This window comes from Mustela lutreola, chromosome 12, assembly GCF_030435805.1.
Source record: "Mustela lutreola isolate mMusLut2 chromosome 12, mMusLut2.pri, whole genome shotgun sequence".
Lineage (NCBI taxonomy): Eukaryota > Metazoa > Chordata > Mammalia > Carnivora > Mustelidae > Mustela > Mustela lutreola.
In genome coordinates, this window is record NC_081301.1 from 47,988,135 (window position 1) to 48,015,053 (window position 26,919).

Consider the following 26,919-nt stretch of genomic DNA (forward strand, 5'->3'; position numbering starts at 1 on the left):
TAAGGCCTAACTAACTGCCCACTCTAACAATATAACTAACAGGCAGCAAGGAAGTAGCAAAGGGTTTTGACCAGGGGAATAGCTAGAACAGGACTGTGTTTTAAGAATTCTTCCAGCAGTCTTCCACTAATGTATGCCAGTCTGGGTAGAAGGAGGAGGCAGGAAGGCCAGTGGAGGCTGTTTGGGTAATGCTGGCAGAACCCAAAAAGGATCTGCCCTGGACCCTCCCAGAGGAAAGGGAGAACTCTGCTTCTTACCCCAAATGGTTCTCTAGGAAGCTCTCTCCTGCGCGTATTTCTTGGAAAACAAGTAGAATTCCCTGACTGCTTGACGTGTAAAAGCTTTTTGTTTGTAGTTTGTTATTAATCTGTCAAGTAAAAGGGAGCTCTTTTTGTGTCCTTTTTACTCAGGTTCTGAGTCCTAACGAACAGAAGTGGAGTGCTAGGATCAGTAAAGGATCTGGCAAGCATGGAGTCGATAGAATTTGATTGGATGGGGAAACGCAATGAAGACTCCCCATTTTAAACCTGCATGACTAGGAAAAGAGTGGTTTCCATGTGAGAAATAAGACCATGATTTGAGAAGAAAGTATGCCAAATGGGATCAGTTGGAAGTTACAATAGCCTTTTCATGCAGAAATATCCAGAAGCTGTTGAAAGGCCAGAGCTGGTATTCATAAAAAAAAAAAAAAAAATAGTAGGGGCTAGAGAAAGTAGAGTCGGCTGTTGTCTGCACGGAGATAAAGCCTTGTGTGGTGGATGCCTGTGCGGAGGGTAACGTGGCAAATAGACAAGATGCGGGGGGGGGGGGCGGTTAAAATTCCAGAAAATAGAGCAGGAGAAGGGGACCCGTCAGGAGAAGGGCGGGTAGAGCATGCAGAGCTGGAGAGGAAAAGGGAGGAGATGTGATGTAGGTAAATGCAGCAGGCTGGTGCAGGGGCGGGGAGGCGGATGTAGTCGCAGGGGCTGTGTGTGGTGATAAAGGATGCCTTCTCTGGGCAGTCTTCCCACTCCAGGCTATCCCAGACTGTCTTCCTCTTATGGCTTGGCATCGTTGACTGGTTAGTCACCAGCATTTGCTTTGTGTGTCCATTAGATCAAATGCCTGCAAAGAGCAACGACTGTGTAGAGTTGTCTACATGGTGAGTATAGGATGAGGAATTCAGGAAATTAAGGACATTCCATGAGAGAGCAGTTTCAGGGAGGCGTTGAAAAGGAAAGCCAAAGTGTAGGTTGTGATGAAATAGGATGATGGTAAGAAATGAAAGAAGCAGGCAGTTATGAGAAAAAGAGGAGGGAGAGAGATCACCAGGAAAGAAGGGAATACAATGTCTAATTCTGGGGTAGGTGAGATTTGAACATGATCCTATGCTGTGGTGCAGACCCGTGGAAAGGAGAGGTTGAAGGGGGGAGAGGAGGCAGTGGTAATGATGCATGGAGTGAATCTGAAAGGGACTGGTGGATGTAGGGAAAGGAATGAAGCTCTGGCAGGGGTGGGGGAAAGCACTGAGAAATGTGGACCTGAAAGGTGGGCCCTGTGGTGGGAGGTCATAATGGACTGCTAGGGAGGACCCTGTGGCCTAATGAAAACACGGCAGCCTTGGAGTTTTCATACTGCCCTTCATCAGTGGCATGAACTGTAGCAAGTGACAACGTTTTTTCAAATGCCTCAACTTCCCTGTAGGTAAAATGGGCGTTAATTACCTTCCAGCTCCCCAAATCAGGTGTTGTTGACCCACTTACTTGCAAATGCTTTCTTGGCTTTTTGTTTATTTTTAGTTTCTTTGGGGGGATGTTCCCATCAGAGGGTAGAGAAGCAAAGTGGGAGTTGGGTCCTCTTAGCATGCAGGAGACAATGCTGTAGGCCTCAGTGATCAGTTTTTCTGAGGGGTGGGCATAGGATAGGAAGAAAAACACAACGTGAATAAAAGGTTTTGGAAGAATGTGTAAAGACCCAGGGGGTAGGGTTAGAGGGCAAGGATGCCTGATCCTGGAGGAATCAGACCCTATAGCTGGAGAGAGGGGTTAGGGAAGGTGTGACCACAGGCTACCTCCCTGACTGCCTCTTACAGGTATGGGTAATAAGAGAAGCAGGCACGCACCTGGAGCCCAAGCATCCTTAGGGATGATGTGACTGCAAGCCAGCTTTTAAAGATTAATGGGGAGGGTCCATTAGTTTCCACGCAGCTGCAACGGAGTGTCAACGCAAAGATTAGGAAGTCCTGGCGGGAACTTCGTGAACCCGCGGGCGTGCAGCCCAACCCAGTCTCGCGCGGGTGCCGCGCCCCGGTCCGGCATTCGTGGTGCAGCGCGCTCTCGCCCCACCAGGAACTTCAGGAACTTGGCTTTCATCTAGTTCCCACAGCACGACTTTAGGTTTTTTTTTTTTTTTTTTTTTTCTTAAATTGCAGAGTGGGGAGAGGCCCCGCCTTTCCGGGCCGGGGGTTGGCCTCGGGGGCCGCCCCTCCCGCTCTCCCCAGCAGCTGCTCCTTCCCTGACGGCGCTGGAGGGCCCTGCAGCGGCCCACGACACCCAATGGCGCTACCCGCCTGGCTGCAGCCCAGGTAGGGCGCCAGGCCCGCGGCGGGAGGCGAGGGGTGAGGGGGGTGGGGCGCCAGGGGCGGGGTGCCCCCCCCTACGCCCACGGGCGGCTGCGCGGGCAGCACAGCGCGGCGCAACCCTGAGCCCAGTGCGCTCTTGAACTCTCGACAGGCATTAGCTAGTTTTCAGTTCTCTCTGCAATCCTAGGAGGAAGGCTCTGTTATTACCCCCCATCTACAGGCTGGGAAATGGGAAGGACAGGCTACCCTGCCACCCCTTTTGTGCGCCCTCTACCAGTCAGTCCTGCTTTCCTTCCCTCTCTGGCCACCAGGAGTCCTTCGATTGACTTTGTCGGACCCGCTGTCCCAGGGTGGGTTTCAGACCTGCCAGGTGCAGAAACAACTGTTGCATGTACAGATTCCAGAGCTCAGTTCAGGGGCCTTGGGGCTGTGTGTTTAACCAATGCCAGGTTATTCTGGTGCGGGTTTAAGGAAGGCCTCCTTACCCAGCTCCTCTTAGTGGTTCGCGTGATCTGTAGGGTGCCTGTCATCAAGCTACACTGGATCTGCTTCCTGCTTATTTGCCTTATTTCTCAGAGGTTTCCGGTCTCCAACTAGAAGAAATCCTTGTCTATACTGGCAGGGCCCCTCCCACCACCCTTCTGAACCCCCAAGGCACATTTCAAACAGTGCTTTCCCTAACTACCTCAAATTGTCTATCTGTCAATCATCCCTGAGTCATCTCCCCAGCAACCCAGTTTTAAACCCGGCTTGACTTCCCTTTTCTGGCCTGAGCCACTAAACTGCTGTGTGTGTCTGGGGAAGGAAACGTCTGCCCTTGTAAATACAATGGGCAGTGGCAACCTGCTACACCCCCCCTCCCCAACACTCTCCACCCCCAACATCAGAGAATGCATTCACAACTAGGTATGGCCAACTACTGAATCACCCACCACTGGGAAAGCCACCGCCACTACTCCCCTCTTGTAACCCTGATCTCAAGTTTTGCACTTCGCAGACTGAGTTGCAGGAACACATTGAGCATGTCAAGAGAGCCCTCACCATCTTTTTTTTTTTTTTTTTTTTTAATATTCAAAGCCATCTTTGCAATGTTTTAGCCCTTCGTGAGAACAAGGTTAGAACTTTCTCAAAGCTGAAAGTGAATTTTGAAATAGAGCCATCTTTGACTTTAAGCAAACTCAGGATACTCCTTTTAGCAGATAATGTGTGCTGTAGGTCCTTTCAAAATCTGATATGGAATGGTTTTCTCTTGCTTGCTTAGGTGGGCCAGCAGGTTAGTTAAAAGATTTGTGTGTAATGCTGGAAAGATGATTATGAAGGAAGTACTTACTGGTATTTTCCTTTATTTATAGGTATAGGAAGAACACCTATCTTTTCATCTACTACTTAATCCAATTCTGTGGCCACTCATGGATATTTACCAATATGACAGTCCGGTTCTTTTCCTTTGGAGAAGGTAAAACTCCAGAAATCATTTTGGATTTTTAACATTCAATACTTGTTTTCACCTAGTCCTGCTTATGTTAATTTTTCAACTTCTGCGAACTTCACCAAATATCCTTCACTGCTCTAAGATTTAGTAGCCATATTTTTCAGTAACCATTCTTCTTGCTCATTGCAAAACCCAAAACCTTTTTGGAGAAGGGGGCAGGTGAGTTGAGGGGGGAGGGACTTGGCTTCCCTCTGACTAGGCAGTTTGCTCTGAACACACAGACATGGCATTGGGGTGGTGCCATCTGACTCTTCCTTTTCGGTTCTGCAGCAAACCTTCTAATATTTGCTGGGTTTTGAGGAAATCTGTAAATGCCAGTATAACCTTTTGCCCAGAGAATTCAGGAATTAACCAGATTCTTTCCTTGTCTTTTTATTCCCCAGGCTTAACATAACTAGAGACTACTAATAAGTGAAAGACAAACTGTATGGTCCCCTTAAGTAATATGTCCCTAAGTAAATGACACACCTTCTAGATGACTCACCATCCATATGGGAGTTGGTAAAGTCATGTTTCCTCCAGTTTTCTAAAAAGCAAAGATTTTAACCAGCATTTCAATTTTTAAGAAATGAATCACTAAGTGACTGTCAAAATAACATTCTTTTCATGTTCCATCCCCACATGGGTAAGTGTCATCACAGTTTACAACTGTTGGGTAGCTTGACAGTTTGAGCAACTTCTGGTTTCAGCTAGAAACAAACACATAGAATGTACCCGAGAAAAACCATGCTGTGCTCACCAATTCAGACTTCCGTATCATAAGGAAATTAATCTAATTCTGAGGTGCCATAACTATCTTTGGTTGCTTTTTCTTCCTGTGAATCTGCAGTTAAATTCTTGCCTTCAGCAACCTCCAAAGATACAACCTAAGGCTTGAATTTCAGCTATGAATGCTGGGAGTCTTCAATCAGGGGAAAATATGAGCACTGGGAAAACTTCCTGTATGTTTATAGGGAAAAAAGTCAGCGCTTCTAGGCCTTGAAAATTAGCTGGGACGTTGTGGGATTATTACAAGTCATTCACGCCAAGAGTTACAAGCAATGAACTCTTTCTTATCCTGCCTGGTCTTTCCAGTGGGAAAAATTGCTTTAGTTGGCAGTGTGTTTATTTCTTAATTATTATCCTACTGTTAAAATTAGAGAAGCCTCTTATTAAAGTAACAGAACCATTCATATGGAAAGCGGACTGAAAACAGCTAAGTGGGAGTTCAGTATAATTCCCGAGTCAATGTATAAATTAAGTAGCTTAGTAGCAGTCTAATCACCTGAAGAGTAATACCTGCTACCTTCTCCATCCCAGAGCTGTGTAATGGGAAATGCTCTTTTGCAGCAAGGGTGGGGCAGTGGATGAGAGCATGGACTTCTGTCCCTCAGGGACCATCTGTGACATGGGAATTATGATAATAGTGCTCACCTTATAGAGCTGTTGAGAAGAGACACCCTTAGTGCTCCATAAGTTACCATCATGTGAATGATCACTGGGCAATAAAGACAGCCAACTCTTCCCTAGATGTTTCTTAAATTTTAAAAGGAAATCCCACCATGTTAAGCCAACAAATACATCCTATTTAGAGGAATAGTTGTTTATCCTATTTTGTTTTTTTCCAAATGCATTGTGGGCTCTCTGCAGTGCAGACTTCAAAAGTCCCCACCAGAGGCCCAGGTTCTAATAAAGTTTTAGAAAGCCCAAGCCAAACACATATAGGACACAAATAAGATGTTATTAAGCATGACATCATTATGAATGTCCTTTCCATAAAGCTTTTCTAGTATCATATTTTTCTCATCTTTGTCATTTTCTTGTCAATGAAAAAGGTGTGAGCACGCTAGCTTCTTCAGTAAGTTTACCTCCAACCTGTTTACAGTTGATGGTTTAGATTCTACTGGGTTACTGTTATTTGGGAATTGCTTTATAACATATATGGGGAATTATATATATGGAGAGTAAATACTACAGCATGGCCATAGGCCTTCTTTTTCAAATTTTTGCTGCTTTTTTAGCGGTACTTTCTTTGGTTGCGTGGCATTAGTAATTTAGTAGCTGTTGGGAAATTTCTCACATGTACAATGAGAAAAGAAGTAAATAATCACAATTTTTATTTCAAAGTGCTGCATAGATTTGGGTTGTGACCTAGCTTTTACTTTATTGTATCTATTTCTAATTCCTGGACACAGATTCCATGGTTGACACTTTCTATGCTATTGGTCTTGTGATGCGCCTTTGCCAGTCCATTTCCCTCCTGGAGTTGCTGCACATATATGTTGGCATTGAACCAAGCCATCTCTTTCCTAGGTTTCTGCAGGTAGGTTTCGTTTTGTTTTGTTAACAATTTATCACTGGGGGCTCCTGGGTTGGTACAGCCAGTTAAGCAGCCAACTCTTGGTTTCAGCTCAGGCTGTGATCTTAGGATTGTGAGATGGAGCCCTATGTCGGGCTCCTCACTCCACACAGAGTCTGCTTCAGGTTCCCTGTCTCTCCCTCTCTTCCCTGCCCACCTGTGTGTGTGCTCTCTCTGTCAAATAAGTAAATCTTGAAAAAAAAACCACACATGATATTATTGACTATATTCTCTATGCTGTACTTTTCATTCCTGTGACTTATTTTAAAACTGGACATTTGTACCTCTTAATCTCCTTTATCTGTTTTGCCCATCCCCCCAGACAGCCCTCCTCTGACAACCATCAGTTAGTTCCCTGTATTAAGGAATCTGTTTGGGCCCTTTATTTATTTGTTTATTTATTTTTTGGTTGTTCATTCATTTGTTTTTTTAGGTGCTACAAATAAGTCAAATTATGTGGTCTTTGTCTTTCTCTTTCTAACTTATTTCACTTAGCATAATACCTTCTGGATCCATCCATGTTCTTATCAATGGCAAGATCTCATTCTTTCTCATGGCTGAGTAATATTCATGTGTGTGTGTGTGTGTGTGTGTGTGTGTGTACATGCACCACATCTTTATCCATTCACCTATGGATGGACACTTGGGGTTGCTTCTATAACTTGGCTGTTAGAAATAATGCCTATGAACAATAGCAATATTGCAGTAAGCACAGGGGTGCATATGTTTTCCAATTAGTGTTTTTGTTTTCTGTGGATAAATACATAGTAGTGGAGTTACTGGATTATATGGTATTTCTATTTTTAATTTTTTAAGGATATTCCATACTGTTTTATCCAGTGGCTGCATTAATTTACATTCCCACCAGTTGCCTTTTCTCTTCATCCTTGCCAACACTTCTTGTTTCTTGTCTCTTTGATTCTAGCCACTGCCAAGTATGAGGAGGTATCTCATTGTAGTTTTGATTTGCATTTCCCTGATGATTAGAGCATCTTTTCATGAGCCTGTAGGCCATCTGTATGTTTTCTCTGAAAAAATATCTGTTCAGTTCTTCTGCCTATTTTTTAATTGGATTGTTTGCTTTTCTGGTGTCCTGTAAGTGCTTCATGTATATTTGGATAGTAACCCCTTACCAGATATTTCTCATTCAGATACATTCTCCCACTCGGTAGGTAGCCTTTTTGTTTTGCTGATGGTTTCATTTGCTATGCAAAGGCTTTTAATTTTGGTGTAGTCCCAGTGGGTTAATTTTGCTTTTGTTTCTCTTGCCTACGGAGACCTATGCATAAATATGTTGCTAAGGCTGATGTCCAAGAGATTACTGCCCATGTTTTCTTTTAGGAGTTTAATGGTTTTAGGTCTCACATTTAGGTCTTTAATCCATTTTGAGTCTGTTTTTGTGTATGCTGTAAGAAAATGGTCCAGTTTCTTTCTTTCACGTGTAGCTGTCCCATTTTTCTCAATACCATTTGTTGAAGAGACTGTCTTTTCCCCATTGGACATTATTGCCTCCTTTGTTGAAGATTAATTAACCATATAATCATGGGTTTATTTCTGGGCTCTCTGTTCTGTTCCTTTGATCTGTGTGTCTTTTTTTGTGCCAGTACCATGCTGTTTTGATTACTTCAACTTTGTCATATTATCTTGAAATCTGGGATTGCAATTCCTCCACCGTGTGGTTTTCTCTCAAGACTTCTTTGTCTATTCAAGGTCTTTTGTGGTTCTGTACAAATTTTAGGATTATTTGTTCTAGTTCTGTGAAAATGCTTATGGTATTTTTACAGGGTTTGCTTTGAGTCTGTAGTCTGCTTTGGATAGTATGGACATTTAATGATAATTCTTCATGAGCTTGGTTCTGCTGGAAGATTTTAATCACATTACCAGTATTATATAATCTGTTTTTTTAATTTAATTTTTTTATTTTTTTGACAGAGAGAGCACAAGTAGGCAGAGAGGCAGGCAGAGAGAGAGGGGGAAGCAGGCTCCCCGCTGAGCAGAGAGCCCGATGCGGGGCTCGATCCCAGGACCCGAGATCATGACCCGAGCTGAGGGCAGAGGCTTAACCCACTGAGCCACTCAGGCGCCCTATAGAATCTGTTTTATACTTTATACTGTTTCAGGCTCTCTTGACTTAAAGTGAGCAGTTGAAAAGCAAACCCCTGAAAAACTGCAACTCAAGTCAATGATAAGAATTCTATGAAAAAAATGACCTTATTCTAAGACATTGCACCATTAGACTAGGCAGTTGGAAACATTCAGGGCAATGATGCTGTTACTTTGGGAAGCATGGAGATGATCTTCTCTTAAGAGTTAGATTTCACAGCCACTTGCCACTCTATCTGTGCCACTGTCCTGGACACTGGAGGATAGAGGAGAGTCATAGGATTGGAGTCATTCAGACTTCGGTTTGACTCCTGGCTCCTCTAGCTATCACTATAGGGTCAGATCCATAGGCATTGAGCTGTTTCAGGGAAAAGACACCACACAAAATATCTGGTCAATAGTAAATGGCCCAGGGGCACTGGGTGGCTCAGTCAGTTAAGCATATACCTTTACAGCTCAGATCACGATCCCAGTGGATGGAGCCTTGCACTGGGCTCCTTGCTTGGCAGGGAGCCTGCTTCTCCCCTGATCCCTGTGTCCTCTCTCTCAAATATATAAAATCTTAAAAAAAAAAAAAAAGTAAATAATCCCCCCAAAAAAATCTCCTTCACCAATATTCAACGAATAGAATATTCAGCCATTTCTTGTTCTTTTTGCCAATTTTTACTGAATACAAATGCAAAGGAGAGACCATTCATGTTTATCTAGTATTTCTAATATACATCTAATCATAGACCTGGGACTCCTACAAACCTGGATTCAAATCCCAGTTCTAGCTCTTATTAGTTGTATGAATTTATTTTTTCTTTCAAATTTTTATTTAAATTCTGGCTAGTTAACAGATAGTGTAATAGTTTCAGGAGTAGAAACTAGTTATATGAATTTAAACATGGAAATTGTTCTGAACCTCATTTTCTCATGTGATGTGAAAATAACACTTACCTCATGGAGTAACTGAAAAAATGGGTGGGATAAGCTCCTAGTGCTTAGTTAGAATACAATATCTGGAAGCTATCGCTATTATTTTAGCTATTATTTGTTTCCTGTACCAGGTCTCTAGTCCTAGATGACCATGTTCCTTTTTCTTTTTTTTTTCTTTTAAGATTTTATTTGAGAGAGAGAGTGAGAGCCCACACTAATTTGGGGGTGGGGGAAGAGGGGCACAGAGACAGGGAGAGGGAGAAGCAGACTCCCCACCAAGCAGGAAGCCTGATACAGGGCTTAATCTCAGGACCCAGAGATCATGACTTAAGGCAAAGGACACTTAACCTACTGAGCCATCCAGGCACACCCACCATATTCCTTTATAAAGCCAGGTTGAAGGGCGCCTGAGTAGCTCAGTTGGTTAGGCAACTGCCTTTGGCTCAGCTCATGATCTCAGGATCCTGGGATCAAGATCCGCATCAGGCTTCCTGATCATTGGGGAGCCTGCTTCTTCCTCTCCAGCTCCCTCTGCTTGTGCTGTCTTTTCCTCTCTCTGTCAAACAAATAAATAAATCTAAATAAATAAATAAAGGCAGGTTGAAGGAAGATGAGAAATTCACAGGTAGAGATTCAATACAAGAAATCATTGCTGGTAAGGCAAGAGAAAAAAGTGCTATTTTCCATATGAAGAGAGATAAGTTAGGTGACTGTGTGAACATGTGTTTAAGATCTGCAGAAAAAGGGATTTCTGTGAGGATAACTTTAACTATTTGCAAAATAAATTGGAAAAATGGAAATAACTAAATTTGACAAATTGGCATTGTGAAAATAATTTGTCAGAATCTGCATTTACTGCTAGCATCTAGCAAAGTATTTAGGATAAACATATGCCTTAAATTTTTGTTGATTAGAGTGACACAGATTCTTATACTAAAATCTGTTTAAAATACCATGAAAGTTTAAAGATGGAAATAGGAATATAATCCTAAGGAGCCTATTAAGAACTTAGCATTATAAGTTTATGGGAGATTTTAAATTTTACATATTAAATAAAAATAGAGAAATAGTATACATTAGGATGAAGACAAATAAGTCTTGAAATATCAAATGTCAAATAAAAATCAAGGTAATATTTAGCCTGGACTCCTAATAACAAAGTAGCCAGGTAGCCAAGACTTAGATGGACTTCCCTTAAGTGTACTTAGTTAAAAAATTAAAAAGGGGTACATATCTGTCCCTAAAGAAGCGTATTACTTGGGAACAAGATTTATTGATATTTATTCCTTGTTAACAACTTCATGCTAATTCTAGAGAACAGAATGAACTACCCAGGTTAAGTGAAAGCTGTAGTCCATCATATGGATTATTTTGCCTGGAAAATGACCAAATTCATTGAAAGTCTAAGCATGTTTTCTTTCACTAATACGTTTTTGGACTTTTTTGCTTTTTTTTTTGTTTTGTTTTTAAGATTTTCACTTATTTGAGAGAGTGTGAAAGATATTTATTTGAGAGAGAAAACATGAGTGGGGAGGGACAGAGGGACAAGTAGACTCCCCACTGAGTGTGAGGATCCTGATAGGCTGCTTGATCCCAGGACCCTGAGATCATGACCTGAGCTGCAGTCAGAAGCTTAACCAGCTGAGTCACTCAGACACCCCTGGACTTTTTACTTCTTTAGGCTACCTTGGTGAATAATGGTTTCATAGTAAAACAGCATTTTCAAAATTAAGAGTAGTGTTATTTTAGTTATTGACAGTGTGAGGAATGCAAGTGAGAAATGGGATAGGTAGACTTTGAGGAAAGAAAATAGAACACCTTAATGATGCCTAGAAAATGTGCATCTTTTTTTTCCCAAAATTACTTCCTTGTCCAGTAATAGAAATTATTATACAACTTAGAAATCTGATTTCTTGGAGTTCCAGAAGTTCTGGAGTATTTAAATGTGATTTTAATCATATTAATGTAGTGCTTTATAGAACTATGATCGCTGTAATCAAACTATATCCTGGTTTGGTAATTTAAAATAATAATGGCAAATATATGTTGAATCTTCTTTAATTTTTTAAAGATTTTATTTATTTGACAGAGACACAGCAAGAGAGGGAACACAATTGGGGGGAGTGGGAGAGGGAGAAGTAGGCTTCCCACTCAGCAGGGAGCCCAATGTGGGACTTGATCCCAGGACCCAGGATTAGGACCTGAGCCCAAGGCAGATGCTTAAGGACTGAGCCACCCAGGCAGCCCACATTGAATCTTTTTTATTCAGAGTGAGTTTGTAGTGCCTACTGTTAATGGGGCTTAAGTGATTTTTAAGTCTTTTTTGTTGTCAGGGATAACAGGAAAGGGATTCACCACATCAAGGAAGATGGCTACCATTTTCATCATGGGCTACTATTAATTTTTGTTGTGATTGTTCAGCTTCCTTTTTTTTTTTTTTTTTTTTAAATCTCTTTGCGATTTTTATCTGTACTCTATTTGGATTACTCATTTCCTATCTTCTGTGTAGTTTTCCAAAAGGAGCCAGTGCTGGAAAGAGCTTTGAAAACCCATATCCTCATGTTCAAAGTTTCATTTTCTACCCCCTTCCTTTGAGTTCTGCCAACAGTTAGAAGAATTATGAGGTGACTCCGAGGCCTCTGTTTTAAAATAACCAAACAAAACTCTAAGATTGTGTAACCTTTCTTGGTTTTCCTATTTCCCCATTTTTAAGTGAAGAAAGCATAGTTAAGAATGTGGCTAAGCTACTCAGTAATCCTAGCTGAGTGCATACAGTTTCTTGAAAAATGCATGGTGCCCAGCTGCATTCAGTGGACCAAAAAACACGTCCGTGTATTTGTGATGTTATTTTGTCATTACTGTTGTGAGACTGAGGCATGACTGAATTTTCATTTTGGAAACTGGCCTTATAAAATGTCAAGATAAGTAATTCCAAAAAGCAGTAGGAAAATTGAGGTAATTGAGCCATGTATCAGATGGTGGTGGTATGTGTACAGGAGGTCTGTTTGTTTTCTGTGTCTCGTTCTGTGCCTTTTTAGTTTTTTTGTACACACATCTTTATTTCGACAGAGAAAAGTCATTATGAATCCCTAAAATTACACACAATTGACAGTAAGACTAAAATAACGTAACAATAAAAAATTTTTATGTATTTTCAAAATATACAGTATACAATAAGATACAATAAACAGTAATACATTTTTTTGTATTTTTTTAAAAATATACTTTGGGGGGAAAGGTAAGATGATAACATAAAATAGTTGCTTAGAGACATCCCTTTTTTTTGGAAATAATTACATGTCCACTAAAATCATATAAAGAAATATAACAAATTTTCTATGTTTTAATTTATAAAATGGGAAAGTAATTTAGGTCCCAAACACATAACTATTTTAAGACATGATAATGTAGGTGAAAAGTAGACATTTTCCTCTCCAACCCCTTCCTTCCAAAAGGCTCATATACTTAGCTTGGTAAAAAAAATAAGGTTGGATTAGGAAATTTATATATTTCAGTAGATGTAATCAAATCAACTAGGCTTTTATTTTCTATTTTATGTTATTTTTTTTTTTTTAAAGATTTTATTTATTTATTTGACAGAGAGAGATCACAAGCAGACAGAGAGGCAGGCAGAGAGGGAGTTAGAGGGAAGCAGGCTCCCTGCTGAGCAGAGAGCCCGATGTGGGACTCGATCCGAGGATCCTGAGATCATGACCTGAGCCGAAGGCAGCGGCTTAATCCACTGAGCCACCCAGGCGCCCCTATTTTATGTTATTTTTTAAAAAACAACTTGGTTTTTATAGTGTGGAAACACTGCCAACCCTGAAATACTGATTTGGAAAGACTTTGTTCTAACATTGTGCAGAAGCCTGAGAAAGAGGTTTTTACTGACATAGCCTTGAGTTGTTCTCAACTCCAGGAGGTGGGAAAATATCCACAAAACTAGCCTTTGGATGGGGACTTTCGACCCATTTAGGAAACCCTCCGAGTAATCCAGTTTACTCCTTTACCTTTTGAGAAATGCTTGAAATTCAAAGACTTCATATATAACTGAATTAAAATGACTAAAGTCTGCATTTGCCCTTTCTTTGCATTGTAGGAAACACTGCCGCACATGTGTTAATTTTACAAAACATGAAAAATCCATAAATCAAAACACTAGGAATTACTATCCCCAGATTACTGTGCCCACAAAAACTTCATTTGTGAACCCAAATTGCAAAAACCGCTTTTATATTTATGAATATCACCTATTTCTGCTAAGGGAAGGCAAGGGTCTGCTTGCCCAAAATCACTCCAAAGATTTTTCACAGTCCTAGATTCTTAGAACAAATACAAAGAAAATCAAATACCAAGGGTGTCTTAACATAAACCCTTCAAGGAAAACAGCCAAGTTTCACCCTGATTTCTTTTTAGCTGTGAAGCAGGTGCCTCTTTGCATTGCTAGATTAAATAACCTGGTTTTCCATATAGTCATATGGGTTTTCTCTCCAGTTTTGAGTTGAGAACAGGTTTGTACTATTAAATAAAAACTGTACTGGGGGGACGCCTGGGTGGCTCAGTTGGTTAAGCAGCTGCCTTCAGCTCAGGTCATGATCCTAGCGTCCTGGGATCGAGTCCCGCATCCGGCTCCTTGCTCGGCGGGGAGCCTGCTCCTCCCTCTGCCTCTGCCTGCCATTCTGTCTGCCTGTGCTCGCTCTCTCCCCCTCTCTCCCTCTGATAAATAAATAAAATCTTAAAAAAAAAAAAAAAAAAAAAAAAAAAACCGTACTGGGGTTTGTGTCAAGCTGACGTTCTCAGTGTTGAAGCCTCCTGGGAATGAATGACATAATTCGCTCTGTAAGTAAGATTTTAGATTTTTTTTTAATTTGATCCATGGAATTCTTCACTGTGATTATTATAAAACTGTATTTATAGTATAATTTTAAAGATGCTGAGATTAGGGGTACCTGGGTGGCTCAGATGGTTAAGTGTCTGCCTTCGGCTCAGGTCAAGATCCCAGTGTCATGGAATCAAGCCCCACACCGGGCTCCTGGCTCAGCAGGGATTCTGCTTCTCCCTCTCCCTCTGCTTCTCCCCCTGCTCATGCTTTCTCTCTCTGTATCTCTCTGTCTCAAATAAATAAATAAAATCCTTAAAAAAATTGTAAAAAATGCTGAGATTAACCTTTTTTATTCAATGATAGTCTTAATGATCCATATAGAAAAATATATTTTCTGTAAATATACTAATCACTATGTTAAATTATATTTAATTAGTAATAACTTACATTTATTTAGGACATTTTATGTGCCACATAGTTCTCTACATTCTTCATGTGCATTAACTCATTTAATCTTCAAATCTTCAAGCATAACTTATCCTTTAGAGTTTACTATATAATACTAATGCTAATTATTATCTGCAGTATGATTACTTAACACAAAAGCTAAATAAATTACCCAAGGCCACATATATTGTAGATGGTGAAGTGAAAATTTGGATTTAGACTATTTGTCTTGAACTCTATTCTAAATTTGTTTACTGTGTACCTCCCAAGTAGGATGGAAATACTCTGAAGGCTGGAAATTGGTCTCTTTCATAGCTACAACTCCCAGGACCAAGAGCACTGCACTCAATAAGTATCTAATGAATAATAAAAAAAATATATGTAAATAGAAATATGTAAATGCTTATGTCTCATAGAAGAAAGTAATCATCGATGGTTTTGAACATATTAAGGATATGTCTCTGAAGTTCTCAACAGAAGTTCATAGGATCAAAATAATTTGGGTTATTATTTTAGTAAAATAATAGTCTTTGAGGCTAAAACTAATTTGTATTTTTTTAAGTGAAGCAAAATTAACATGTGTTATAGTTCAGGTATACAATGATTTCAGCAATTCTATACACTACTCAGTGTCCATCGCAGTAAGTGTCTCTTAATCCTCTTTATTTCACCCATTCCCCCCCCCCACATCCCCTTGTGCAACCATCAGTTTGTTCTCTGTCTTTGAGTCTGTTTTTTTCTTTTTGTTTGTTCATTTGTTTTGTTTCTCAAATTCCACATATGAGTGAAATCATACAGTATTTGTCTTTCTCTTTGACTTATTTCACTTAGCATTATACGCTGTAGGTCTATTCATGCTGTTGCAACTGGCAGGATCTCATTTTCTTATGGCGGAGTTATATTCCAGTCATATGTAGAATTTAAGAAACAAGAAGATGAATATAGGAGAAGGAAAGGAAAAATAAGATAAAAACGGAGTTGGGGCACCTGGGTGGCTCAGTAGGTTAAGCGGCTGACTTGGCTCAGGTTATGATCTCAGAGTCCTGGGATCAAACCCTGCATCAGGTTCTTACTCAGCAGGCTTCTCCCTCTTCCTCTGCCCCTCCCCCAGCTTGTGCATGCGCTCTTTTTCAAATAAATTTTAAAAAATATTTAAAAATAAAAATTTTTTTAAAAGGGAGGCAAACCTTAAGAGACCCATAGGTATAGGAAACAAACTGAGAGTTGGGGGGGGATGGGGTAGCTGGGTGAGGAGGTCACTTGATGGACTGAGCATTGGGTATTTATGCAACTGATGAATCACTAAACTCTACCTCTGAAACTAATACTACACTATATTAACTAAATTGAATTTAAATAAATAATTTTAAAAAATATTTCATTATATATAATTATATTACATCTTTTGCCATTTTCTATGGATGGACACTTGGGTTGCTTCTTTACTTTAGCTATTGTAAATAATGCTGCAATAAACATAGGGCTGTGTATATCTTTTTAAATTAGTGTTTTCATTTTCTTTGGGTAAATATCTAGTAGTGGAATTACTGGGTCATATGGCAGTTCTATTTTTAATTTTTAAGGAACCTTCATACTATCTTCCACAGTGACTACACCATAGGCTTTTTCACCAATAGTGCACAAATGTTCCGTTTTTTCCATGTCCTCATTAATACTTATTTCCTGTGTTTTTTATTTTAGCCATTCTAACTGATATGAGGTGGTATCTCTTTCTGGTTTTGATTTGCATTTCCCTGATGATGAGTGATGTGGAGCATCTTCTTATGTGTCTGTTGGCCATTTGTATGTCTTCCTTGGAAAAATGTCTGTTGAGGGCCCCTGCCTATTTTTAATCATTTTATTTGGTGTATTTGGTGTTGTAGAAGTTCTTTCTATATTTTGGAAATTAATGCCTTATAGGATATATATCATTGGCAGATATCTTCTCCTACTCAGTAGGTTGCCTTTTTGCTGATGGTTTCCTTCACAGTGCAGAAGTTTATTTGGGTCTCAATAGTTCAACTTCACTTTTAATAATCTTGACCCAGAAGACCTATCTAGAAAAATGTTCCTATAGTTGATGTCAAAGAAATTATTGCCTACATTTTCTTCTAGGACTATTATGGCTTCAGGTCTCATGTTTAGGTCTTTCACCCATTGTGAGTTTATTTTGGTGTGTAGTGTAAGAAAGCAATCCAGTTTCATTCTTTTTGTTGTTGTTGTTGTTGTTTGTTTGTTTGTTTGACAGACAGAGATTACATGTAGGCAGAGAGGCAGGCAGAGAGAGAGGAGGAAGCAGGCTCCCCACTGAGCAGAGAGCCCGACACGGGGCTAGATCCCAGGACCCTGAGATCACGACCGAGCCGAAGGCAGAGGCCTAACCCACTGAGCCACCCTGGTGCCCCCAGTTTCATTCTTTTGAATGTGGCTGTCTCGTTTTTCCAGCACCATCTGTTGAAGAGACTCTCTTTCCCCCATTGTTTATTCTTGCCTCCTTTGTTATAGATTAATTAGCCATATGAGCATGGATTCATTTCTAGGCTCTCTATCCTGTTCCCTTGATTTATGTATCTGTTTTTGTGCCAGTACCATACTGTTTTGATTAATACAGCTTTTTCTTTTGATTAACACAGCTTTGTCATATATCCTAAAATCTGGGATTGTAGGAACTCCAGCTTTGTCCTTCTTTCTCAAGATTGCTTTGTCTATTTGAGGTCTTTTGTAGTTCCACACAAATTTTAGAATTTTTCATTCTAGTTCTGTGAAAAATGCTGTTGGCATTTTGATAGGAATTGCGTTACATCGGTAGATTGCTTTGGGTGGTGTGGACATTTTTAAACAATATTTGTTCTTCTAATCCATAAGTGTGGAATATCTTTCCATTTACATGTCATCTTCAATTTCTTTCATCAGGGTTTTATAGTTTTTGGAGTACAGAGCTTTCATCTCCTTGGCTAAATTTATTTCTGGGCATTTTGTTATTTTTTCTATGTAATTGTAAATGTGATTGTTCTCTTAATTTCTTTTTTCTGCTACTTAATTCTAGAAATTCTCTCCATAGAGGGAGTAGTTTATAACTACATAATTGATAACTGAAGTGCCAGCTGCCATTTATTAAATAACAACTTAGGTTTAGTCACTGCTTAATTTGAAATTTAGGATTCCCAAGTAGAACCTAAAAATGCAAAGTATTTTTGTTTTATAGTTACCATACTTCTCAGGAGACCACATTAAGAGAGTGTTTTAATTTGGCCTAATAGGGTTTTTTTTTCTTTTTTACTGTACTTGTATTCTACCTAGTTTGAGCTACACTAAACCCTAAAAGACCATTAGTAATTCGTCATGTTCTCTTGGGATTTGTTTAAAATGAAGAAGTGCTAAGTTCTCACAAGTGCAAAGCCCCAAATAACTGGTCAGATTATTATACATAAAAAGGGAATAAATTTAAAAAGTCTGTTCTTCAGAAGTGTTTGGTGTTGATTTAGAATATGAAGGAGGTTCTTGTTTTAAGGTTTAACTTTTGAAGAGAGGCTTTTTGAAACAGAAGACTATAACCTGGATATTAGGCATAAGGATAGCACAAAAAATAACAAAGGGGAAAATGTGTTAGTGTTTCAGAACAAGGGATTTAGAATCACATTGTCCAGATTTTTATTTGCAGATCTATAGGCAAGGCACTTTCACTTTGTTGTCTTTAAAAAATATTTATTTATTTACTTACTTACTTATTTGAGAGAGCATATGCACAAGAGTGGGGAAGGATAGGGGGAGAAACAGACTTCCTGCTGGGCAGGGAGCCTAATGTGGGGCTTGATCCCAGTACCCTGAGATCGTGATCTGAGCTGAAAGCAGATGCTTAATTAGCTGAGCCACCCAGGTGCGCATCATTTTCACTTTGTAAAATGCAGTGCCCTTTATAAAAGGCAGCAAAAAATAATAACATTCATTTGTTAGGGTCATGGAGATTAAATGAGATATGATATATCTTCAGAAACTTGTACAAAGTAACCAATAAATAATGGCTGTTACCACTTTGAGAATAGCTCCACCTAAATTCTCCCATTGTATTGCCATGGAATGGTCAAGTCAGAGTTAACCATCAGATACTTGGTTAATTAAATTGACATTGTGGCAGGGATCTTCACAAACCCACATGTGTGTATGTGATGGTGGGGTTTGGGGCATGTTGAGTGCTAATTTCTGTGTAGTTGGGATTACATCAGTAACATGTCACACTCTGAAGTGATGATTTTTTTTTTTAAGATTTTATTTATTTATTTGACAGAGCACAAGCAGGGGAAGTGGTAGAGGGAGAAGGAGAAGGAGGCTCACACTGAGCAGGGAGCCTGATGTGGGACTCCATCCCAGGACACTGGGATCATGACCTGAGTTGAACGCAGACACTTAACTGACTGAGCCACCCAGGTTGACCCCCCCTTTAAGTCATGATTTTCAACAGGATGAATTCTATTGTACAGCACCATTTCTGTTTTAGATTTCCCTCTCTGTACTCATCAGTTAATGGGTAGTCTGACATCACAGATAGCTTATAACTCTGGAAACCACAAAACTCGGGATATATGTTTCCCGGTCTGCCACTAGGGCAAGTCACTTCTTTGGTTCCTCAATTTTTTATTTGTAAGAAGGTGGGTTGGGCTAATCTAGAGTGGACTCTAGAGATCCATCTTACCAAGAGTTATCTAGGTTTTTGCTTTCTGTAGTCAGCCATATAATTAGAAATATATGTTATGTGAATGCACTCATGTATATGTATCTTGAGATTTTTATCAAAAAAGGAGATCGTTTTCCTAATTAGCAGGCACGGACCAAACATAAGATTAGGTGGTTCCTAAGTACTTGTTTGCTGCTAAGATCTTTTATCCAAAGGCTGCCAGGTGTCATTGACTGCAAGCTTGGATCATTTGATAATTATAATTGCAGTTAAGTATTCTTCATTATTATAAGTATAACTAAATCAAGAAACTAGGGCATTTTAAAGAAATACTGACAATCAGTACAACTATGTAAATGGCTTCTATAGATTGACTAAGGTTTGAATCATATCTAATTCCCTTAGACAAGCAAAGACCCTCTTGACTCACTGCTGTGGTCACACTTGCTGATAGAGCGTGTACACTCTATGCTGATAGAGCATAGCTGATCATGTGACCTAGTGTTGGCAAATCTCGGATTTCTCTGCACGAGGTGATTTTCCAGGATTAACAGCCTATGATTCTAAGTCACAGATGGTTCTGTTCTTTTCTCTTTGATCTGCCTTAAAAATAAGGATAACTACCGAAAAACATAAAGCAGTTCTCCCCTATCACTAATACCCTCCCTCAATCTCAAGTACATTTTCCTTTGACCATTGAGAGCAAAGAAGAATGTTTTGTTTAAAAAAACAACAAAAAATATGGACTGTACAGGGGGCATTAGTATGATATAAGGTGGCTCATTATATTTATATTGGGAAAGAAGAACTTATTTTTTGAGGTCAGTAATTGGAGCTAAGCCATTGTGTGTGAATTCTCAATGATTTGCACTTACTGACTTGGAAAAAAATGTGGATGTTGAATTCTTTTCATTTTCCACTGGCTTATAAAGGTTAGGATTATATTACTTTTCTTCCCCCTCCATCCACCCCCTTAAAAAAAAAGCTACAATAGCTTCCCTGTTAGATGAAATCGAAATTTCTTGGCCTGTCATTCAAAACCCTTTACAACCCAGCACCGGCCATGTTTTCAATTTTATCTCCTATTCATTCCCTTTCTGAGCCGTTCCCCCAACTCTAGCCTCCAGGGGGTTCTCCTTACTCCCTAATACACTTGCATTTTCACACCTCTGCCTCTTTGCTTTTCCTGTTCCCCTAACCTAGGATGTCCTTTTTCCTAATCAGTCTACCTAAGAAACTCTTGCCTCTTCTCTCAGATCCAACCGAGGTGTTGCCTGTCTTCATAAATCTGTGCATCCTTTCCCTAGGCAGTTATGGCCCTCACCTGTGCTCCCATTCAGAGCACTTTAAATGACAGCGTTATTCGCACTATGTCATGATTCTACCGCCACATTCTCTTACCACTGCTACCTTCTGGAGCAAGCACCTTGCTTTCTGTGTGTGTGTGTGTGTGTGTGTGTGTGTGTGTGTGTGTGTGTGTATAAAAACCTTGGCATCTAATACATAGGGGACATATAATAAAAGCTTACCAAAGTGAATAAAAACATGTGTGCATATATTGCAGGAGGAGAAATACCCTGATTACATAATATGTTTTTATTCATTGTATATAATTTGGAGAATACAAAAAAAAAAAAAAACAGCAAGGAGGAAATGAAATTGACCTATAACCCTACTCCCTCAGAGATCATGTTAACAGTTCAGCATACCTATTTCCAGTTAAAGCATACTTACTTTGAAGAGGAACTCTGGGTTTTGAAATTAGAAAATGACCTACATGCTTAACAGATGATCCTAATTCTTGACGTTGCTCTTTCTTTCTTAGCTCACAGAGAGAATAATCATCCTCTTTGTGGTGATCACCAGTCAAGAGGAAGTCCAAGAGAAATATGTGGTGTGTGTTTTATTCATCTTTTGGAATCTATTGGATATGGTTAGGTAAGGAGGCAAAATAATATCTTAAAGCCAAGTTGCTTTTCTACAGTGAAACCAGTAATAGCTGCCCACATTTGGTTACCCTGAATGAGAGAGGAAAACATAACCCCTTTCCAAATTATTTTATCTTGATATTGAAATGTATTGTTAGCTCTTTCCATAATGGGCATGTCAGAGGTAATGCAAACCTCCCATGGTATTACAAGAGCAAATCAGTGCATTCAGGTTTCCAGCAGAAGACTTGGCATAGCACCAATTTGGGATAAACCTCACAGCTGCTTGCTAATGAAAGGCATTCCTTGAAATTGCTCTGGTACATGTAACTGTAACAAGCAAAGCAAGACTTCTATTATGTCTTAGGATTTACAAAGTTGGTTTCTGTGAGTTCCAGAATACTTAAATACAGGGCCTCATCGCTCTAGGGAAGAATGCACCTCCACATACATTTACTTTGTGTTGTTTTTCTTTGAAGTATAATTTTTAAGAAAATATTTGTTTATTTATTTGACACAAAGAGAGAGAGACAGAGATCACAGGTAGGTGGGACAGGGGGAGTAGACTCCCCGCTGAGCAGAGAGCCAGACGTGGGGCTCGATCCCAGGACCCTGAGATCATGACCTGAGCCGAAGGCAGAGGCTTAACCCACTGAGCCACCCAGGCACCCTTTAAGATTTTATTTGATGGAGCAAGCACAAGCAGGGGGAGTAGCAGAGGGAGAGCGAGAAGCAGACTCCTCATTGATCAGGGAGCCTGACATGGAGCTGGATCCCAGCACCCTGGGATCATGACCTGAGCAGAAGGCAGATGCTAAACCAACTGAGCCACCCAAGTGCCCCTGATTGGATAGTTCTAGATATTAATCAGCACCGACCATGTTAAGTGCGGTCACCATCTGTCCCCATACGTTATGACAATATTTTTTTTTCTGGCATTTTTTAAAATTATTATTATTTTTTTATTTTTTATAAACATGTATTTTTATCCCCAGGGGTACAGGTCTGTTAATCGCCAGGTTTATGACAATATTTTTGACTATATTCCCTAGGCTCTACTTTTATCTCTGTGATATGTTTTATATACAATTCCAGTGGGTCCAAATGACTTATTGAAGTTATTTTGTGGATACCCTAGGAATCCTTGAACCTCAAATTAAGAACTTTTGCTCTAGATCACCTTCAGTTTCCTTCTACTTCTGAAACTTTGCAAACAGATGGGTCTAGTCTTGTCTCTACCAGCAGTGGGGTAAACAGTCCCCTTTGCTCAGAGGCTCATCTTGAGGAGGTGTCCTAACTGCTTCTTTGGCTTTCACAAATGAGAACTGCGCGTTCTACTTGCAAGATCTGGGTGTGGATAGGTAACAAAAGCGCCCTAGCATTTTAGCTGAGTTATGTAAATTATTCATTTACTATGTTGTCAGTAACTTAGCTGAATTAAAGTATTTCTGAGTAATAGGTTGAGCCTTAGAGTGAGTTAGAATGAAATGTTTTGTTGAATGAAAAGGAGTAGCATTCTTTGTATATATAATTTAGTAAGTTATTCCTCATTTTTAACTGATAGTTTTGTAGACTTGGGGTGGATTTCATGGACTTTTGTAGCCCATGACTTTGTGTTCATGAGACAAGGAGCCCCATCTGGGATTGAGACCTTCTGACATACTGTTCTCTGGTATGCCTGACTCTTTCGGTCTCAATTCAGTCTCTAATGAGCACAGTTAAACCCATTAGAAAACAAAATGATTTTAACGTTGAGAGTAGTTATCATGATGTCATGGAAGGGCTTTTTAACAGAGGAGATCTTAGGATGCATCCCACTGCAACTACTTGCTGTATAATCTTGGACATCCCACTGAACCTTCAAAAACAGAAGAATTTTGATAATTCATGTACTTTAACATTCACCTTTTATTTATTTCTTAATTAATTAGTTAATTAATTAGAGCAAGTGTCGGGGTAGGGAGGGGCAGAGGCGGAGGGAGAGGGAGAGATTCTTAAGCAGGCGTACTCCACACTCAGGTATAGCCAGATACAAGGCTCGATCTCAGGAGCCTAAGATCATGACTGGACCTGAAATCAGGAGTCAGACACTTAACCGACTGAGTCCCCCAGGCACCCAACATTCACATATAAAATAGAAAATTTGTGGGTTTTAGTGTATTCAAAGATGTGTAACTATCATCACTAATTTGAGGACATTTTCACTGCACTCTATAAAGAAACCACAAACCTCTTAGCAGTAAAATCCCCATTTTCCCCTCTCAGCCCTGGAAACTACTAACATACTGTCTCTATGAATTCACCTATTGTGGACATTTCATATAAATGGAACCATACTGTATATGGCCTTTTGTGACTGATTTCCTTCACTTAGCTTAATGTTTTCAAGGTTTATCTATGGTATAACATGTATCAGTATTTCATTCCTTTTTATCAGTATTTTATTCCTTTATGGATAACATTCCATTATAGCAATGTACCACTTTTATTTATCCATTCTTCAGCTGATGGACATACTTTCTGGTTATGAGGAATATCGCTATGAATAGTCATGTACAAGCTTTTGTATATGAATAGGCTTTCTTTTCTTATAACTTGGAAGTAAAATTTCTAAGCATGTAGCCTTTTCGAAACTCAGTTTTTTCCCCTCTGTGATGTTGGGGTGGAATTATCTTCTGAACTTACCCTAAAATTTCTTTTTTTTTAAGGCAAGGACTAGAGAGACACCTGGATGGCTCAGTCAGTTAAGCATCTGCCTTCAGCTCAGGTCATGATCTCAGGGTCCTGGGACTGAGTCCCACATAGGGCTCTCTGCTCAGTGGGAAGTCTGCTGTTCCCTTTGCCTCTGCTAATTGTGCATAATTGTGCATACTCTCTCTAATTGTGCATACTCTCTCTCTTTCAAATAAATAAAATCTTAAATAAATAAATGCAAGGACTAGAAAAGGGCATCTATTAAAAAAAAAAAACCACATCCAGATGATTGTTAATGTTAAAAAACTAGTTTCTTCCTAAGATGAGTGAAACTAGGGTGGGTGTACAACCAACCCTTGCCACGTCTATTCAGCATTGTACTGGAAATACTCGTCATGGCAGTTAGGCAAGGAAATGTTGTGAAAGGCAGGAAGGAGTAAAGTCTGTTGGCAGGTTATATGATTTTGTACATAAAATCATAAGGAATCCACTAAAAGTACTAGAACTAGTAAACCAGTAAAGAAAGGTTGTTGAATACAAAACCAATATACAAAATTATTTTTGTATATTGTGTTTTATACACTTGCAATGACCTATTTTAAGATAAAATTAAGGAAAAATTTCATTTATAATAGCATCCAAAAAATAAAGTACTTAGGAATAAATTTAACAAGAGATGTGCAGAACTTACACATTGAAAACTTTAAAATCCTATTGGGAGAAATTTAAAAATACCTAAATTAAGAGATAACCCATGCTTATGGGTTGAAAACTTAATAAAACTTAATAAGACTGCAACACTCTCCAAATTGATCTACATATTCAGTGCCATCCTTATCAGAATCCCAGCTGGCTGCTTTGCAGAAATTGCAAAGCTGATTTTAAAACTCATATGGAAATTTAAGGAACTTACTAGCCCAAGCAATCTTGAAGAAGAACATAGTTGGAAGACTCACACTTCTCAATTTCAGAACTCACTACAAAGCCATAATAATAAAGAATGTGATACTGGCATAAGGATATAGCACAGAATAGAACTGATAGTCTGGGGATAAATTCTCACATTTATAGTTGATTGATTTTTGACAAGGGACCAAGACCATTAAATGGGGCTGGGGGAATAGTCTTTTCAACAGATGGTGGTGGGATAATGACATGTCCATCTGCGTGGATCCTTACCTCACACCATATACAAAAATTAAAATGGATCAAAAAACCTAAATGTAAGAGCTAAACCTATAAAACTCCAAGAATGCATGGAGGTAAACCTTTGTGATTTTGGATTTGGCAGAGGATTCTCAGACACCAAAAACAAAGCAACAGAAGAAAGAAGATACACTGGACTTCATCAAAAGTGGTTTTAAACATATAAGATGCGTATCTACTCTTGTAATAAAAATTAGATGCCAGGGACACCTGGGTGACTCAGTGGGTTAAAGCCTCTGCCTTCAGCTTAGGTCGTGATCTCGGGGTCCTGGGATCAAGCCCCACATCGGGCTCTCCGCTCAGCAGGGAGCCTGCTTTCCCCCCACCCCCCGTCTGCCTCTCTGCCTACTTGTGATCTCTGTCTGTCAAATAAATAAAATAAAATCTTAAAAAAAAATAGATGCCGTTTTCGAGATTGGTACAGATCAAGTTTGATAATATGCCATGTTTAGTGAAGGCTTGCACTGTTGGTATATGGTTTTTATATACAGAGATAAGCAATTACAAGAGTATTCAAGAGGATATATAAGAAACTGGCATTGGTCCTTGTCTCTGAGGAATGAAATCGAGGTCCTAGATTGGGAGAAAGGTTTAGTTTTCTCCATTCATGTTCTCAAGGTTTTGGATTTTGTTTTGCCATATTATGTACTGCCTATTCCAGTAGTTCTCAAAGTACAGACCCTAGCCCTGTGTGGCATCTGCATCACCTGGAACTTGTTTATAATAGAAATTCTCAGGCTCTACCTGAGACCCACGGAATGAGACCCTCTGGGCATTTGGCCTAGCAGTGTGTGCTTTAGCAAGACCTCTGGTTGATTTTGATGTCCGCTTAAGCTTGAGAACCACTGCCTAGTCAGAGAAACAAAAAGATGCAGAATACTTCCTCCATTACATCACGAAGGCAGCTTTAAAACCAGCTATTGCACTCAAAACAAGCTTCTAAGGCTGGCTCTCTAACTGATCACACAGCGTAGCCCAACTGCACGAGCAGAAGGATGACCAATAAGGACTTGGAAGTCACACTTGTGTTTTAAAAATTCATTACCTAAATATTTACAAGTCTGTCTGTTTTTTAAAAACCCAGCTGCATACTGGATAAAATGGGCTTAGCTTCTGAGTGAACCTAAATTCACTCTTCAGGGAAAGGTGTAATTTGCTGAGGGGTAAGGGTTTCATTTTTCTTTGTTTACCTCCATAATTATCCATGGTCCAACCCCTGAGACAAGCCAGACTGACATAGTTCTCTCCCCCGCACCCCCCTTTTTTTTTTTACCTCCCACTTAAATGGTAGAAAATAAGGTTTGGAATTTAAACTTTCCACTTGTATCTCTGTGTTTAATTACAGTGTAAGGTATTTTCTTCTCTTCTTCTCCCAGATATCAGTGAGAAATGTTTCTGAGCTCCTTGTCTTGTTTTAGGTACACGTACAGCATGTTGTCAGTCGTAGGGATATCCTACACAGTCCTGACCTGGCTCAGTCAGACACTGTGGATGCCCGTTTATCCTCTGTGTGTTCTTGCTGAAGGTAAGAGTGACTTTGCATTATTGTTTCCTGACAAAAGCAATCTACTTATAATGGTTCACTTAACTTTTTGATGATTAAATTACTATTTTTGCTACTGCTAGCGGACAGCTGACTCATTGGGTCATTCCTGGCACACTTCCCTTGATGCAAAAAAGCAAAACATTAAGAAACAAAGTTAGAGGGGGAAGCAGCTTTGCACAGTAGACAGAAT

The 26,919-nt window shown here is 39.6% G+C and overlaps 1 protein-coding gene across 2 annotated transcripts in view; it reads left to right on the forward strand.

Annotated features, from left to right (window-relative positions):
* Positions 1 to 1,126: 1,126 nt before the first annotated feature.
* Positions 1,127 to 26,919, forward strand: part of HACD4 (3-hydroxyacyl-CoA dehydratase 4) — a 43,816-nt gene continuing 18,023 nt past the window's right edge. Inside the window, exons 1-6 of one of the 2 annotated variants that reach the window (XM_059143297.1) lie at positions 1,127 to 1,141; positions 2,411 to 2,563; positions 3,913 to 4,016; positions 6,227 to 6,354; positions 21,181 to 21,293; positions 26,602 to 26,708. In XM_059143297.1, the coding sequence (XP_058999280.1) occupies positions 2,535 to 2,563; positions 3,913 to 4,016; positions 6,227 to 6,354; positions 21,181 to 21,293; positions 26,602 to 26,708 (481 nt within the window). In that variant the 5' untranslated portion in view covers positions 1,127 to 1,141; positions 2,411 to 2,534. Of the gene's footprint in view, positions 1,142 to 2,410; positions 2,564 to 3,912; positions 4,017 to 6,226; positions 6,355 to 21,180; positions 21,294 to 26,601; positions 26,709 to 26,919 lie in introns of those variants that run through there. The other variant, XM_059143299.1, reaches the window with a different exon arrangement.